The following is an 18,425-nucleotide window of genomic DNA, read 5'->3' as shown; positions in this document are numbered from 1 at the left end:
TCTCCACAGCTCCGGGAGGGGAAAGGTGGCAGGATAGAGCCATCCAGCCTGGGGGCCCACCCTGTGCAGCTCAGGTGATGGGGCTCTCCTCGCTTGGCCCCAGGAGAACCCCCCACCCCACCCCCTGCATAGGGTTGGGCCCTCAGCCAGCCTGGGAAAGGCAGGAGTCTGGTGCTCTTGGCTGCTGGCCGTTGGCAACCTCTCGGTCTTCCTGCTCAGAGCGTCATCCGTCTGGAATTCCAATGGAAAAACCTGCTCCTGCAGGTGGCCCCGGGGCTCTCAGATTCCCAGTTTGGTGGTCTGTGGATGTATAGGGCCCAGGCTAGACTCTGGCTATCCCCACCCCCTACGTGGGGTGGGGGCTCCCACCTTCTGCTGGCTGAGCTCCCTCCTCTCTCTTGCCTGGTGGGTATGTAAGTGGAGGTGCCTGTGAGCTGAGGGTTTTCTCCAGGCTGGAAAGGAACCCCAGCATCCTGCCCCCCAAGTCTGGCCCTTCAGATGGGCGTGTTCAGGTGTGGAATCAGGTGAGAGTTCAGGTCTCTGCCAACTGGCTGGGCCACCCTACCAGGGAGGGCCCCTGTTGCTGGTACTGCCTGCCCCCGAGCTCTATTTGAAAAGGATGGTCTACAAAAGCAGAGAGAACTCCCTGGGCAGGTAAACAGCGGTGTCTACTGGTTGTAGGTGCAAATCAATTCCCAAAGAATGAGTTCCTGAAAAAATTAGGGGAAGCAGAAACTTGGCCTGTGTGTGTTTCTTTGTTGATGAGAAATTTACACCAAGTGCGGCAGTTTTGGGCATGTAGCCTGGTGAGTCGAGCACTTCGTGTGCTGATGCGAGAGCTGGGCTCTCTTTGTCTCTCACCCCTGGGGACCCACGGAAGATGGGAGGGAGGGACTCCCGGCACAAGTTTGTGGACTGGGACAGGCCACTCTCCTGTCTGAAAAAGCCCACGGGTCAGCAACCAAATCCTGGCCAAGGTTGAGCCTCTTGAAAACTGTTTGGCCTGCGGGGCAGGAATGTGCCTGCACCTGGTAAATCCATCACCAGAGCCTCCACCAATAGGCTCCTGGATGCCCCTGCCTCCTGCGAGCTTGGCTGTGAACTTGGCTGTGAACTCATCCGCCCCTGGTTCCTTCCCCCTTCCTCCACCATCTCCAGGAAGACCGACAACAGAATATGAGAGGGCAGCAGGTCCCTAGTAGAGGGACACAGTTTGTCCACTCATGCATTCATTCATTCATTCCCCAGTGGGTGCCGACCACCACTGTCCTAGTCACAGGCCCCACAGCCTGCCTGATCACTGTCCCCACTCCTTGTTTTCGCTATAGAAACTAAGGGGAGTGGGGTGGGAAAACTCAGGGAAGAGGGTGCAGGAGCTGAGGATGGGATGGGGAGACATGCCCATAGGCCTGGCACTGATGCAGTTGGGCACCTAGTCCCCATGGCCCTGTGCCCAAGGTCTTCCAGAGGAGCTTCACGTACCAACCCTACCAAAGACCTCCCCATCCAACCTGTACCCTATTAACCCAGATTCACGGCAGCCCTGCTGGAACAAAATCCATATTCACAAAACATTCCATTGGAGCACAGTTAGTGTCTCACAGAGGGATCCCGGCAATCTATGAAAAGAAATTCATGCCCCCAATGCAGGGTGCGGGCTGGCAGTGGCCCTGGACAGTGGTCAGGGACCCAAGTCAGTGCAGTGGTACTTTGTAAGCTGTCAGGAGCACTGTGGCCAACACTGAGCCTGGCCTTGGCGTTTTGGCTCCTCATCTGCAAGTCTGGAGGTTGGGTGGCTGGCATTTAAATGCCGAGACCTCATCCATCACCCTGGGTGACCTTCAGCCTGAATGCTCATCCATCAGACAGTCGACAGCCTGCTCATCCCCACTGCTATCCACCACGGCCCTGGAGGCCTGGGCTGGACTCAGACAGCAGGTCCTCTGAGCCCCTGACATCCTGTGCAGTTGCAGAGGAGCACCCGCTGCACCTCCCATCCTCCCTACTCACTTACCATCCCGTCCTCCTCCTCTCTTCCCCCATCCCTCCCCTTTCCTCCTCCCTCCCTCCTCCCTTTTCCATACTCCCTACTGGTCCCTCTGCCCAGCAAGACGGTGGCCCCAGGTGAGACCTCCACCTGGTTTCAGCAGCTCAGTTTGGGTCTGATGCTTGCGGAGTGGACAGGGACACTGTCACCATATTCTGGAGTGGTGGCCCATGTCCCGCTCCCTCCCTCCCCAGTTGCATGTAAAGCCTGGTGGTCTCCTGCTCAGGAGGAACAGAGGCTGTCATCCAGGACACCCAGTGCAGACTGTTGGGTCACTGGAGACCCTGCAATGCGGGAAGGATGCTTGAGCAGAGGCCCAGGCCCAGTGGCACCTGTGGGGGCCTGAGATTCTGGGGCAGGCAGGGAAGGGACAGGAGGCATGCGGGGAGCAGCCCACCCCAGGGAGGGCTCTGCAGGAGAAGGCCCCTCACCACAGGCCCCAGGGTTTATCAGGCCCCAACTGTGGTTGGGGTGTGTGGGGGTTAAGGTCAGAGGGCCCCAGCGCCCAGAGGTGAACATCCCTTTGGGGCTTCCCTGGTTCTGTTCCCTATGACCTGCTCCCATGGCATCCACACTGCCTCCCATGGTGTCCACACTGTCAGATCTCCAGCAAAGCCCTGTGGTCTTAAGCTCCAGATAACACAAGGCAATTTGCAGAGGGAACCCCAGGTTCAAAGCCCTCCTCCCTGCCTTTGAACTGTTGGGAAATACTCGGCACTTGGAGAAGCCCCAGCCTCTCAGCAGGATGTGAGGCCTGTGGATGTGCCTGGTCAGTGTCTTCCTGGGGACAGAGGACAGGAGACCTGGTCATGGCCTTCCCTAGGTCGTGGGGATGTCGGGTAGTGACCTGTCCAGTGCCTTTCTGGGGACATGGGAAACTGGTCATAAGGGTTCAGATGACCCGTAGAACCAAGACGATCCACAGTGAAGGTGGCCATGACGATGCCCCCTTCTCCTGAGGGGTCCTGCTGCCTGCCCCTCCCTCAGTACACGTTACCAGGTGGGGATGCTCCAGGTTCCTGGGACAGAGCTGGAGGTAAGGAAGCCTGGACTCACCCCTGTTGGGAGCCAAGGTGATACGGATGGGAAGAAGGGTGCCCCTGCCCCCCACCAGCCTGCCACCACCCATCGAGCAAGGCCTAGGGCCCCAGCCCTGCAGATGCGTGACTCTGAGAGACGGTCACCATCACAGGGCCACCTGTTTCTAATCCGAGTTTACCCAGAACAGCTGCTCTTTTGTCATAAAACGGTGCCTGCCCAAAGCAAGGGCAGGGTGGGCAGGATGAAGCCAAGAGGCCAGGAGCCCTCACGCAGGGCGACTAGAGGGGCAGCAGATGTACGGCCACACGGGTGGTCACGGTGGCCCTGTTTCACTTAGGGAAAAGGTGGAAGTACCTCAAATGCCCACAACCAACACGGGTTCATCCACAGGGGCACATTCAGCTCTGCCCACGCTACAAAAGGGCGTCTGTTCCCGGAACATGGTGGGTGGGGCTCCTCCAGGCACTTAAAGGTCTTCCAGTAAAAACTGAGATTTCTGGGAAAGAAGGAATTCTGCCCCAAGGCTGCAGTGTCTTCTGAGTTTCCAGCCCGCAGGCCTGCTGCCCCACCCGCCAATGGATCCCAGACATGCCAGTCCCTTAATCACTATGCCTATTCCTTCAAAGAACGTTTTAATATTTATACATCTGTCTTATTGGTTGATTTCTTTGGAGCTTCCTGCCTGACAGGACAGAGGAGCCTGGCGGGCTCTACAGTCCAGTGGGGTCACAAAGAGTCAGACACAACTGAGCAGGCACACCTGGCCTGACAGATGCCCGGAGACTGAACTGTGATGTTGGTTACATGACTCTGTCCTTTCACTGAAAATCATTACTTGTACTTTCAGTGGGTGAGTTTTATGGTGTGAAACTGCCCCAATAAAGCTGTAACATTTGAACAGAAGCCCTGACCTGCTATTCTAGAGCACTATTCTAGCCACACACAAGCTCACCCCGGTTTGCCCCTCACCCCAGGGCTCTCTGCTGTCCGGCTTGCCAAGGGCCAGGCACCATGCCTGATGGGTGGATGACTGTGGGTCTTGAGCCAGACTAAGCCTCCATAAATCACCGGTCCCTGACTGGTGGGTCCTGGGGGCCTGTGGTGAGGGGAGTGGGAGGGACTGTGGGCGGTGGATCCAGGGAGGTCGGCCAAGATGTAGTAGGCCAGGAGTCTCCACGTGGCTGTGTGAGTGAGTACACAGACGTGAGAGCCTGCTGGACATTTTTAAGCACTCTGAAACACTCAGGCTGTTATCATGAGGCTCCCCAAAGGCTGGCAGGATGGTGGGGGGCACTTCTAAGTGGGAGGTGGGAAGACAGCCCCCGCAGCTGTCCCAGGCCTGGCAGTGGAAGCTCGGCCGGCCCACGCGGGATCATTAACTAGGGTACTCAGGTCTTAAATTTGGGGCCAAAAATATAAGTTTTTCAGCATCACGCCAAGAAATAGTGCAAAGAACACCTTCACATGTGCAGATGAATGGGGACTTCAGGGACACTTGGGTGGGGGAGGGTCTCTGTTTTCCAAGTTTGAGGGCTTCTGGGTAAATCCTGGAGTCAGGATTCAGGAAGCAGAGACCTGGGGTCTTGATCAAGGTGAAAACTTTGGGCTGTTTTCTTCCCAAAACATTGGGGGTCCCAAGTGAGGCCCCTCACACTCCATACTTAGGGGCCAGATCTCCTCCTGCCCACACATTAGGATCCAGTCAAGGCCTTGAGTCTGGTGTGCGTGCAGCCTTGGCTGGGGCCCAGGTGTGGGATGTGAATTAGGGGCATGTGTGGAGTGAACTGATTGCCAGAGAGTGGGATAGGTGTTGGGGTAGGTCCAAAACCTTTCCCCATGGGTTTGGCTCTCTGTGGGCAGGGCCTGATGGTCTTGGTGTCCACAGGAGGTCCAACCAGGATGCTGTACACAGGAGGCATGAGATTAAACCCCTACATGTGTTGTATATGATCCACCCCCCACCGTCCCCCCAAGGTCTGGGGAGGGAGAGGCAGGTGAGCTGCAAATAGAGTAATTCTGGCCCGTGGTTTCAGTTTGGGCTCCAAGTTCCTGCCCTGGAGTGCTGTCCCAGCCGCCCGTCCTCCCTGAGCAGGTTGAGGCCGGTGGCTCCCGCCTCAGTCGCCCCAGGGTCTCAGGCCCCACACCCAGGGCCTGGTTCAGCCGGACGGCACCCGTCCACCACGTCAGGAAGGCCGAACGGCCAGATGTGTCCCCTCCCCGGTCAGGCAGACGGGCTCCTCCAAGTGCAGGAGGTTGTTTGTCCTGGGGGTCCTGCCTCCCTTCACAGCCCACCCACACTGCTGCGGCAGACAAGGCTCAGGGAGCTCGGCGTTTATTGTTCCAGGTGCTGAAGCTGTGAGGGATGGAACCGCATGGCAGTTGGGAGGAACGGGTGCCACCGCGGCCGCGCTCGTGCCAGGAGGGGAGGTCCCAGGCAGGCAGCTTGTGTGGGGACGTGGTGTCACCTGCCACAGTGTACCCGGTCCCACGTCAGGTACGCACTCACGTCTGCAGGGGGCCGCTGAAGACTCCACTCACCACGGTCTTCAGGAGCTGGCCCTGGGCCCGAGCCTCCTGCAGACCCTCACAGATGGACAGGGCAGGGGGCACTTCTGGGCGTTCTGAGGAAAGTGGCTGCGCTGATGGAGCTGAAGTGAGTGAGGGGTGAGGGAGAGCCCGGAGCTTTCTGGAAGAGGACTGGGGGAGGGCGGCAGACAGTGGGGGGGGGGGTGGTCCAGGAAGGACCTGGGCTCCGGGGGCCACTCCCCACGGCCTACCCCCAGGGCCCACAGGGAGGCTGGGGCCGCTCAAACGCAGAGACTCCCACAGGCCGCCTGGGACAGCGCGATGGTCTCAGTGGCCTGCTGGCTGCTGGAGGACACGGAGCGACCCGAGCCGCGCTGGCAGCGGGTGTGGCCCTGCGGGAGGCTGCGGACGCCCACAGGCCCACCGGCGCCCCTGCTGTGGAGCGAGCGTTGGCGGTAGTCACGATAGTTCTTGGTGAGCAGCGTGTAGAGGAAGGGGTTCACACAGCTGTTGCCATAGGTGAGGCAGGTGGTCAGGTAGTTGACGATGCGGGCGGAGCGGGGAGCGAGCGGCGGGGCCCCGCGGTACTGGGCAAGGAGCTGCCACAGCCAGAAGGGCAGGAAGCAGGCCCAGTAGAGCAGCACGATGCCCAGGATGAGATAGAGCACCCTGGGGTTGGGCAGCCGCCGCGTCTGCGTGAAGGAGGCCCGCTGCGACAGCCAGTAGGCCCGGGCCAGGCGGACGTAGAGCAGCCCGATGACCACGCCGGGCCCCACGATGCTGGTCCCGAAGAGCAGCGTCAGATAGGCGCGGTGGGTGCGCTGGCCCCAGGCCGGTAGGCAGAGGCTCTTGTGGCCCCTTCGGACCAGCCGGATGGCCAGCATCATGGGCAGTGCCAACAGCAGTGCCAGCAGCCACGTGCCCAGCGCCAGGACCTTGCGGTAGCCCTTGGAACGCTGCACCATGTCCAGCGGCCTCACCACGGCGGCGTAGCGCTCCCTGCTCATGAGGGTCAGGGTGAAGATGCTGGCGTGCATGGTCAGGAAGTCCAGGCTGAAGAGGATGCGGCAGCCCACGTCGCCGAAGTTCCACCTCTTGGTGACGTAGGTAGCTACAATGAAGGGGATGCTGAGCAGGTAGAGGAGGTCCGCCAGCGCCAGGTTGATGACGTAGACGTACATGGAGGCCGAGGCGTGCAGGAAGCGGCACATGACCGTCAGCGTGTACACGTTGCCTGCCATGCCCACTACGCCCATGGCCGAGAGCACCACCCCGATGGTGCCCGTGGCCACCAGGTCCTCCAGGGAGTTGGGCTCCGTTGGGCTGGCCAACGAGCTGTTGAAGGACGCATTGGGGGCACCAGGCAACTCGGGCATGGCGCTGCCCATCGTAGCCGGCACCGGGAACCTGCTCGATGGCTCTGGGCTCAGTGCCATCTCTGCCACCTCACACTGGGCTCGGGGCTGGGGCCGGCTGCTCCTTTAGGCAGAGAGGGGGCATCTGTGGGTAACAAGCTTGTCCTGCAGGAGAGGATGCTCGTTAAAGATGCAGGTCAGGCACCCCTTCCCACTCCCAAGAGGCCATAAGAGGCCACAGTTCCCACCGGGCTGGGGAAGCCTGCAGAGGGACAGGGCTCACCAACTGTGATGCCCCCTTGGGGACTCTCCAGTGCAGAACTCTAACACTCTGCCTCAGTTCCCCAGCTATCCAGGGAGACCAGAGAACCACCCAGACCAGTTGCTCCCATGCATGCCCCAGTAGCACTCCCACCCTGGGCCACAATGCAAGTTCAAAGGCCTCTCAGCTGGCTGGCCTTTCCTGAAAATCAGGGCACAGCAGCCATAATCCAGGATGGTTCACTCCTGGATGAACCAGGAGTCCTCACTAGGCCTCCTCACTTCCTCATCCGTGAAGGGCAGGGAAGCCGGGCTGACCCCTGTGTCTTCCTCCCCATTTAGTTCTCCTGTATGTTTTTTAAAAATACATTTTGTAAAAAAAAAAAAAAAAAAAAAAAAATACATTTTGTTCAGATTGCAAAAGTAATATCTGCCAACTTTAAAGTTCAAATAGGAAAATATGTTAGATAAAGAGGGGAAAGCCCTCATAATCTTCCTTTATTCACATGGGGGAAATAAACCTGACTCCTATTTCCCACCACACAAGAAAACAATTCAAGGTGGACTGTGTACCTGTATGTAATAGATTAAATCAATTAATTAATCAAGCTCTGGAAGAAATGTAGGAGAATATCTGCACGACCGTGGGTAAACAAAAATTTCTCAAAAAAAAAAAAAAAGAGCATAAAGTACTTGTAGTAAAAGACCCACCAATTGGATTTCATGAAAATTAAGAACTTCACTGAGAGAGTAAAAGATGTAAACCATGGACTGGGAAAGATAATCTGAAGACACATATCAGACAAAGAACTAGTAATCAAAATACGTGAAAGAACTACAAATCAATAAAGACCAATGACTCAACTGAAAGAAAAAAAAAAAGACAAAATTTGAACAGGAAATTCATAAAACTGCTGGGAGGACATGAAGGAAATGAACTCCTGAACTGCTAGTGGAGGACAAGAACAGTGCAGCCGCCTGTGGCAAACACTGGCATCCTCGGTAAAGTTGGACACGCGCCTGTCCTCTCATCCAGCAGTTCTACTCTTAGGTTTATGCCAAGAAAAATAAGTGCAAATGGCCGCAAAAAGCAAGAGTGAGAACGTTCATAGCAGTCAGAAGCTGGAAACCACCCAAACGTCCATGAATAGTAGTGTGGATAAAGAAACTGTGACACCCGCCCCCCCCCCCATAAAAATGCTCCAAGGCGATGAAGAAAACGAAATTATTGAACAGCCAACAACTTGATGAAACTCAAATATGCTCTGTTGAGTTGGGGGGGTGGGGGTGTGGGGAAGAAACGAAGCACACAGGAAGAGTACACACTGTAATTCCCTTTCCCTGAAGCTGGGGAAAAGGCAACATCTCTACCAGTGGTTGAAGAGGGTGCTAATTGGTAGGCGGCACCAGAGAGCACTCCAGGGAAAGGACTTTTGCTAAGTCCTCATGTGGCGCTGGTTACAGGGGTGTCCTGGTGGCTCAGATAGTAAAGAATCCGCCTGCAATGCGGGAGACCTGGGTTTGATCCGTGGGTTGGGAAGATCGTCTGGAGGAGCGCATGGCAACCCACTCCAGTATTCTCCCCATAAACAGGGGAGTCTGGCGGGCTATGCAGTCCATGGGGACCCCAGGAGTCAGACAGGACTGAGCGACTAAGCACAGACATGTAAAAGCTCCTGGAGTTGCATACCCATGACCCGTGCTTACTGTTGAAAATTACCCTCATAAGAAAAAAAAAAAAAAAAGAGCTAAAACTTGAATACTTGAATGAGAGGAGAGGCCCCTTTATCTCCCGATCTCCCCACATCCAGGGATAATGTGGCCGGATAAAACTGGCTCCCGGTTTTTTCCCTCTGAAGGTACAGCGTTCGCACTAACATGGATAAACTCGGGGTGTCCAACCGGAGTGGCGTGGTCTGAGCCCTCGGTGCAGATAGGCAACCTGGGTGCAGAGACGCTGTCCTAGGCCCCCTTCCCGTGGGACCTGGCCCAATGTCGGGCCTGGCGAGGGGAGCTGGGGTCCTTCCTACAGGCTCGAGGCGCCCTCCACGGCCGCAGCCCCCAGTGGGTCGGGGTTCCAGAGACCTCCCGCAGGGGCTGCCGCGAACCTGGCGGAGGACCTCCCAGGAGGGACGCGAAACAGCCGCCGAGCCCACCGCGCACACCTCACCGCTCGCCACCCTCCGAAGCGCCGCGCATCTCCCCAGGGGGCGCTGGGAGGGCTTCGTGGTCGAGAGATCCTGCCGGGGACGGCGCGGGCCGGCGGGGAGGGCGCCCCGCGCCCCGGGTCCCGGCCCCTGCTCCCGCCCCGCACCCTCGCAGTGCCTACGCCCACCTCCGTCACCAGGCAGTCAGGTGTGGTCGCCGAGCCCCCCGGGGTCGTGCTCTGGACTGGCGCTTCGTCGCCAAGCGTCTCCAAACGCTCAGCGCGGCACGGAAACCTTTCCGAGGGCTCTGCCCGGTAGAGGCGCACAGAGGACGTGGGGGCTCCCAGGGGCGCGTGGTGGAGGGGAGCCCGCCCGCCGGTCTCGCCCGGAGAGCCGCGCTCTGCGCCCAGGCCCCTGTCGTCGCCGCCACCTGCCCGACTGCCAGCTGGGAATGCGCGGCGGCCCAGCGCCCGGCCCGGATATTAATAACCCGGGGGAGGGGGGCGGCTGGAGAGGGGGCGAGGATGCGCTGCGGTGGGGGGAGCCACGGAGGCCCGGGGAAGGGAGGGCAGCAGGGGCGGTAGCGGGGGGTGGCAAAGCGAGAGGGCAGATCACGGTCGCAGCTGGGACCCCAGACGCATCCGTGGAGTGAAGTTCAGTCCAGCCTGGTTGGCCCCACCGCGGAGCGCCTCTGCTTCCCTTCGCCCTCTACACTCCAACACCCCTCAGTTTCCCGGACACTGAGCCTGGGACTTGGATTTAGATTGTCAGTCAAGCCCTGGACCCTCCCCTGCACCTGGTGGGGACGCACTGGGTGGAGGGTGGTTCTGAGAGACCCATGCGAGGCCAGGACTCAGTGTCATTAAAGACATTCATAATCTGCACTCGTCACTATTTCCAAAACCTTTTATCAAGGCAAACCTTTTATAGTCTCCATTTGACAACTCCACATCCCACTCCCCCTGACCCTGACAACCACCATTCTCCTTTGGTCTCCATGGATTCCACTACTCTAAGGACACTCTGTGAGTGGGACCATACATTTGTCCCTTAGCGTCTGGCTTCTTTAACTTGCCACGATGTCTTCAAGCTTCCTTCATGTTGTAGCAAGGGTCAGAGTTTCCATCCTTTTCAAGACTGAAGAGTATTCTGTGAAGACTGAAGAGTATCTTCTGATTGAAGATAAACCACTTTGTTTTTCCCTTCATCCCTGATGGATTCTTTTGGTGATGGTGGCTAGTGCTGCTATGAATATTTTTATTTATAATTTTCTGTTCCTTTTATGCATCATGGTCCTTTCTTTATTTCTTTGAAAAATCCTAACCGTCCTTAGTTGTCAGATCTTTTCCAGATGACTCCGTTTTCAGGGACCCTGGGGCCCTCCGAGCACTGCTGTCCACTCCTCATTGACCCTCAGCCTGGAGGCTCCTGGTATAGGGGTGTGCCTGAGTCACCCCACTGCTACTCTCGGACAGGTGGACTCATAGGCAGGTCTTCTTCTCATCCTCCTGCCCTGTGGACAGGTGATTCAGGCTGGTCGGCCTCATGGTATTCAGGCTCACCTGCTGCCTTTGGTCCAAGCACCCTGTGACCAAGGGCAAGCCCAGGTCACAGAGAGAAGCTTCCAGGAACACAGCCAGGGTTAGCTGCTGGGGTCACTGAGCAGCCTGGCTTGACATAGGCCCTCAGGGCTGCAGGCTGGGAAATATGGATGATCAAGGACAGCATCTGTTTAGGTGCTGGTCAGCTCCCTGCCCATCTCAGAGCAGCCTTGGTCTCATTTCCTGGTCATGATGTCCTGCAGAGACACAGGCCACACAGCCCATGGCCTCCTCTCTGTTTGCACCACGAGGGAAGGACAGACACCCATCCATCGTGCATGTTAGACAGACCCCATGGACGGCAGGGGAGGGGCTGGGCTGTCCTGAGTGTGAGTGACAGGACCCAATGGAAGGAGGGGGAAATATTGTGAGACCTGAAGGTGACGGTGGCTGATATGTCCTCTCAAGGGACGTCATCGGGGATTATCTGAAACTCTTTCTCTATTGCACTGTGTCCTTAGCCTGGACCTGAGAGGACCTGAATGCCTGCAGTGGTTGGGCTCGGGGCTTGAGAGAGGGCCAGGATCCTGCAGGGAGCTGGTGCTGCTGTCCTCAGGTTAGTGGACTACATCTCTAAGATCTACTGTGTTCTTTGCAAACTTAACTCTTCCTGTCTCTGATTCACTTTATGGACCATTAAATCATAATCATAAAGCTCCCACTTTCCCCAAATGTGACTTTAAAGCTTTGCTCTGCATGTAATGGGGTTTCCCTGGTGGCTCAAATTTGAAGAAATTGTCCTGCAATGCAGGAGACCCAGGTTTGATCCCTGGGTCGGGAAGATGTCCTGGAGAAGGGAATGGCTACCCACTCCAGTATTCTTGCCTGGTGAATTCCCTGGACAGAGGAGCCTGGTGAGTTACAGTCTGTGGGGTCACAAAGAGTTGCATGACTGAGCCTGTCTCTGATTCATTTTTATGGACCATTAAATCATAAATCAGAATCATAAAGCTCCCACTTTCCCCAAATGTGACTTTAAAGCTTTGCTCTTCATATAATGTGTTCATTATATTTTGAAATGATCATTTTTCTGCAAGAACTCTTTTCCAGCTGAATTACTAAATTAGGTGGAAAATGAGATGCCATAGGCTGAATCTGGCTTCATGGGGTCTCTTCACAGGTGCCCACCCAGCCTGACCACAGACTTGTCAGAGGCACGTCTTATCACTGTCCTGTCCCCCCAGCCCCTAAAAAAATGCCCTGGAAGAGAAAGGGGAGGGAGTAGGACTGGGGGTGGAGGGAAAACAGGCCTCAATGCACCTGTAAGAGTCTAGGCCAGCCCCTTGCAGGAGAGCAAAGACTGGAAGGAGTCCAGAGTTGGGCAGACATGGCCCACATAGCCTCACCAGTCACTGACAGAGACTTTCTGAGGCCCAACGGGGGGCCCCTGCCCCAGAAGGAGGTCCCAGAAGGGACACACCTGCTTGGCCACCCCTCCCCCAGCCCAGGGCTCTTTTGCAGTCAGTAGCTAACTGTGTTTTCTAGGAGATTCTTCCCTTGATGCTGTTGCTAATGTTGTTACTTGATTTCAATTTCAGAAACAATTTCCCCAATCCTTGTCTCATATACTCAAGATCTGAGACCCAGCTGGAGGGATGAGTATTGCAATCAAACCAATTAAAACCTGTTCAGGTCTCCAGCTGGAGGCGGGCCCCTATAGACTAGCAGAGAGCCTCCAGGTTCTGAGCAATCCACGTGACTGAAGTGCATGAGAGTTCAAAGAGGTCCCGACTGTAAATATCCGGGTTCAGGAAAGCTGGATGCTGGGAGAGGGAGGAGAAATGTCAAGTACACACAACACTGTCTCTCTCATTATTGACATTGGGGCCCCTAGGGGAGCCCTGTGGCCCTTTTGCCTAGAGAAGAGGTGCTGCAGGTCCAACGCTGCTGCCTCCCAGGTCCCAGGGGGCCATACAGGCTGGGTAGCCTATGGAAAAGGGCCCCAATTCAGAATCCATGAAACTGTGTATTCTGAGTGAAAAGGCTGGAGGAAGAGGCCCCAAGAGCCCTTCTGGGGATGGCAAAGTGGGAGTTGGTGCAGGAGATGCGGTAGAAACCCCAGGGCCTCCAGTTCTGTCCTGAAAGCAGGACAGCCAAGGCCACGTCCTCACATTCTCCATGGGCTCTAACTCCTGATTCTGTCCAGGTAGCAGAGTACAGAGGCCCTGCTCCCCTCAGCATGGCCATCACGCTCCTTCCTGCCTCCTTGGGAAACCAGAAGGTCAGGGCCCCACCTTCATGAGGCCCTTTAGCCCCACCCCTGAAGACAGCAGTGGAGTGGGGTGCCTGGGCCTCTAAACTAATGGAGGTACATCTGCTGTAGCCAGAATCTGAGATAGGAGGTCCCTGTTCCTACAGGTCTCTCCTGGAGTATTTAAGTGCACACTCAGATAGACTTTAGGTTTAAAAGTCTCCAGGACCATTATCACCATCAACTTTACCACCACCTCCATCACCAGCAGCAGCAGCAGCAGCACCACGATCAGCAGTGGCAGTATTTTTACCTTCACTCAGTACATAACACACACCTGGGTGCCTCCGTCTAGCTCAAGTGATGGTATTTTTCCATATTTGCTTCCAATGGTTGTTTAAGGAAATTATGCATCCCCAGCCCTCCAAGTTCCCATTCTCCTCTCTCCCCAGAGGCACCGCTGTCCTGACTTTATGGTGACTCCCAGACTTTGTTTTTGATCATGTCTTTTCCATGTGCAATTCATAATGTGCTTTAACATTTTTGTAAATAGAACATACTGTACCTATCTTTTTGCACTTTTATTTTTTCTCTTAACCTGACAGATATGAGCTCACTCGCCCTCTGAAAGTCTCTGTGGTGCTCCACGCCACACACATCAACTAATCTGGTCTTTCCTAGGGCCAGATGTTGACCAGAGTCAGGCAGAGAGCCCTGGACCAGATACGGAAATGGCCAAGGATGTCTGGACGCCAGCTGCCTCGGTGTGGATCTGGGTGCCTTCCCTGGGCAGCTGCATGGCCTCAGGGGAACTACCATCTCTCTGTGCCTCAGTTTCCTCATTTGTAAAATGTGACTAAAAGTAGACCTTTTAGTCACATCTGAGTGTTGAGAGATTTAAATGAGTTTATGCTTGTTAGTACTGGTGGCTCTCAGTAATCACTGGTGGTCAAGACAATGATGGCAATGAAGATGAAGGTGACGCCACGGTCCCTGCCTTTAAAAAATGTTCGATCTAGTGAGGAGAGGAGCCATGATCACCTTTCATGTGGCTTCCCAAGACAGAAATGCAGCTGCATCTGGGCTGTGTTTGGCTCCTGGCTTAGTGAGGGGAAGAGACAGACATCCCCTCTAACCACAGAGGGGGGCTGGTCCAGGAGGGGGTCCTGGAGGAGGGGGCTTTCTGTGCTGTGGGACTGCTAGGACGTGATAGGGGGAAGTGATTCTCCTAAATCCTAGGGGTCCGTGCGGTATGACCTGCCAGGCACAAGGCTGAAGCCCCCAGAAGACAGAGATTAAAGCTGGAACAGGCCACAGTCTCAGCTCAAGCCAAAAAGTGGTCAAACGTCCCCTGGTGCAGTGAGGTTCTGGGTGCCTGGACATCTGCCCTGTGCTACTGTGGCCTGTGCAGGTCAGGGTGTGGCCCATCAGCAGCCATAGCACAAGGCCCAGAGGCCCTGAGACCTGGGTCTTCAGAAGGTCAGGCTGCAGGGAAGCGGGTCCATGCCTCCTTCATACCATGCTAGGACCCCCACGGGAACAGGCCACATCTGGACCCCATGTCACCTCCTCAGGTGCTCGCAGTGACTGTAGCCCAGCCCTCAGCTGGTGAGGGGGTGCCTGAGGTTGGGAAGTCTCAGTCCGTAGTTGTCTTCCCTGCCTAACACAGATACTTCTAAAGAAGGCCCAGAAACGTTAGCAGTTTTCTGTCTGTAGGTTGGGGCAGGGACCCCTTTCCTGAAAGCACGCGCTTCACCCATGTTGCCCCCAACACAGAAATCGTTGCTGTGGCAGGACAATTTGTGGAGCTACTTCATCCTTCCTGCAGTGTTTCCTCCAAGGGCCCAGGGTCTGGGCACTGGAGACCATGGACCACCGCAGTAACAGAGGCTCCTGCAACACAAAGATGCCCCCAGGCCCCAGGGGCAGGGGTTGGCTTGGACTGGAGCAGGTCCCTCAGAGGCAGGAGCCCCAGGCCTGGCTGTGGTCAGCGACATGGACACACATCTTGATCGTGTCCATCAAGCTCCTTCCCTGCACAGAATAGCAGGAGATCTGGCCAGTCCTGTCCTCCTGCTTCCCTCAGAAATACCAGAAGCTCTGGGGTCATAGGTCCCCACCCCCACCTCACTTGATGGGCAGCTGCTCTCAGGGTGGTTTGGAAAAACCATGGCGTACATCGTACAACCCTCTCTGTGGCCCTTCCCAGGGCCGGGAATGCTGCCAGCCCTGCAGCAGATGTTTCTGGAAGGGGCCTGCTCCACAGACGGTGGGATGCCGCATGCCCATGCCCTCTCCCCTCCCTTTGGACCCCACCCTCTCTGTCCTGTGTTTTTTCCAGTGCTCTCGGCCTAGTTCCTCACCGAGCCTCACACCAGGTCTGACCTTCTGGGGCCAGCGCACCATCGACTGATAAAGTACAGAATCCAGTTAAATTTGAATTGCTGATCAACGACAAATTACTTTCAACGCTGTTTGCGACACCTGACAGAAATATCCCTCCACAGGCACCCAGGCTGTGAATGCAATAAGCATAATTATTTGTGCTGCTGCTCCGGATTTGAGAGAAAATCACCATGTAATTGTATACAGTGGGAAGGCTAGAGTCTCCACTAAAGGCCAAAGTTGACTTGCTGTTTTAATGGAAAGAATGGATTAATTCACATTGGAGGGGTATGGAGGGGCTAGGGGGATTGTTGGCATTGTTCTTCACAGGTCCTCTGAAAAGAGAACAGGCAATTATCCCTACTCTGGGCCAATGTTCTACATATTTTATTTTTGATTTTTTTTTAATTGCAGTGAAATTCACATAACATAGTTAACTATTCAGTGGCTTGTAGTACTTTCACAATATTGTGCAGCTATTACTTCCATCTAGTTCCAGAATATTTTCGTCACCTCAGAAGGAGACCCTATACCCACTAAGCAATTATTTCCTCCTCCCCCTTTCCCTCAGTCTCTGGCAACCATTCGTTGCTATTGTTTCCATGGATTTGCCTATTCTGAATATTTCACATAAGTGAAATTATACAATGCAAACTCTTTTGTGGCAACTCCATTCACTTATCACAGTTTTTAAGATTTATCCATGTTGCAGCATCAGAACGTCACTCCTTTTCGTTTTTGCTTTAGTCACTTCAGTCCTGTCCTACTCTTTTGCAACCCTGTGGACTGTAGCCCGCCAGGTTCTTCTGTCCATGGGATTTCCCAGGCAAGAATACTGGAGTGGGTTGCCATTTCCTTCTCTAGGGGATCTCCCCAACCCAGGGATCCAATCTGTGTCTCCTGCATTGGCAGGTGGATTCTTTACCCCTCAGCCAACAGGGAAGCCTCATTCTTTTTATGGCTGAATAATAATACCCCACTGTATGGCTAGATCAGTTGATGAACTTTGGGTTGTTTCCACCTTTTGGCTATTGTGAATAATGCTGTTATAAGCATGCGGGTATATGTTATTAAATTATTTGGGTATATACCTAGGAGTAGAATTGCTGGGTCATATGGAAAATATATGTTTAATCTTTTTTAGGATACACCTGATCTTATTTCATCTTCACCATTATCTTGTGAATTGATGTTTTCCCCATTTTCAGATGAGACGAGCTGAGGAACTAGCTGTAACCTCTTGGCAAAGAGCTGGAACTCTTGGGTGTTATTTCAGGGTTGCCTCCTCCTGACCTCAGCATCACCGCAGTACTGCAAAGCAGCTGGGTCATTAAAAAAAAAAAAAGTTAGCCTGCCTAAAACAAGGGTTTGCTGGAGCCATGAATAAATGGACTGTTTAACCTGGAGGGACAGAGAAAGGAGGGGGTGAAGGCAAGACCACACTCTTTATTTGGAAGAAGAGCCAGATGTGTGTTCAAATACAGACTCCAAGTCGATAAATGCCTACAGAGTTATGAGATCATGTTGAAATGAAGTGTTTTGAGTGACTGCTATATTAATGCCTTCCCTCCATCTAATTAGCATCAGATGTCTTTAAGACCTGCCTGGAGATTCACATCTGAAAGATATGAGAGAAAAAGACTGTTCCCAAATGTCAATGAAAGGACCTTACTGCTATGTCAATACCTACCATAGCAGCAACTCCCCAACTCCCACACCTAGAGTGGGCCCTTAGACTGGCATCTTTCACTGAAAGGGATACAGCTCATCTTTGAATCACTGGAGGCTCTGCCAACCAGAAACTCCCAGCGGAGGATTGTGGAACCCTCTAGATTGGTTGTTTATAAGGAAAAGAAGTCACCAATTAAGAGCTTCTTTCTAGCACTTGGACAAGACCTCCAAAGCTTCCTTCTCCTGTAAGTCTGTGCAAAGAATGGAGAGGGTGATGCACATGGTCCCCCATTTCCCTCCCCCATGTCATGAACATTATTAGCAATTTTTGTGCATGGTTCTACCTCTAGTTTTTTTGTTTGTTTGTTTTTAAATATCAGGGGCACAAATTTAGATTGACTAAAATCTGCATTTGATGACACAGTCTCATTGTTCAAAGTATGGCCCTTTGTTATTTTAAGCATGTGTGTATGTATTTGTTGTTTATAAATAATGTGATAAATACCTGTAAGCACTAGGAGCCAAAAAACTGACCAGAATCCTCATCTGGCCTGTGCTGCTCCCCTCTCTGTCCCCTGCTTCCAGGGGACTTAAATCTGTAAAGGTGACTTGGCCGGGACACTTAGACAATAAGGACTAGCTGAGGATGAATCAAGACAGGGCTTTGATGCACAACTCTTAATACTTTATTAAATTAAAAAAAACAAGAACTAAACGGTCAAACTGCATTAAAAGGCCAACATTTAAAACCGGGCCTTCTCTCACTACAGACCAGAATGTCCAGTGCTGCTGACAGGGTCCTGTGGAGACCCAGAGACCACCTGGTGACCCTGTCACCCAAGACTGAGAGTATGTATCCCACCCATGACATTTCTCTACAAGTCAAGGGCACGACTCTGCACCCTGCTCTTCATGCCACATTCTACAGCAGTTGTTCACACCAGCACATCCTTGTCGACTTCATGCTCCTAACTCCATGACAGGTGGCTTCTCTCCTCAATACTGATATTTGTGTTGTTTCCTTGTTAGGCTGTGGTAGGTCCCATTTCTTAACCTCTGGCCACTCACCATTCTTCCTCTCCAGGCCCAAGTCCCCATCCAACGATAATGGCTACCCAGGCTGCTGTGGAGTGGTCAGCCCTTCTAGCCTCTGATGTTCTGGGGAAGCCAGGACATGGTGACCATGTGGACCTCAGTCCC

The 18,425-nt window shown here is 54.2% G+C and overlaps 1 protein-coding gene across 1 annotated transcript; it reads right to left on the bottom strand.

Annotated features, from left to right (window-relative positions):
* Positions 1 to 5,895: 5,895 nt before the first annotated feature.
* Positions 5,896 to 7,050, bottom strand: UTS2R (urotensin 2 receptor). The gene has a single exon (XM_065908903.1). It carries the CDS (start codon positions 7,048 to 7,050, stop codon positions 5,896 to 5,898), a length of 1,155 nt encoding a protein of 384 aa, XP_065764975.1.
* Between the last annotated feature and the right edge of the window lie 11,375 nt (positions 7,051 to 18,425).

The sequence above is a fragment of the Muntiacus reevesi genome, chromosome 18, assembly GCF_963930625.1.
Source record: "Muntiacus reevesi chromosome 18, mMunRee1.1, whole genome shotgun sequence".
Taxonomy (NCBI): domain Eukaryota; kingdom Metazoa; phylum Chordata; class Mammalia; order Artiodactyla; family Cervidae; genus Muntiacus; species Muntiacus reevesi.
The sequence above is the reverse complement of the archived record's forward strand: the minus strand, read 5'-3'. Positions and strand labels throughout refer to the sequence as shown.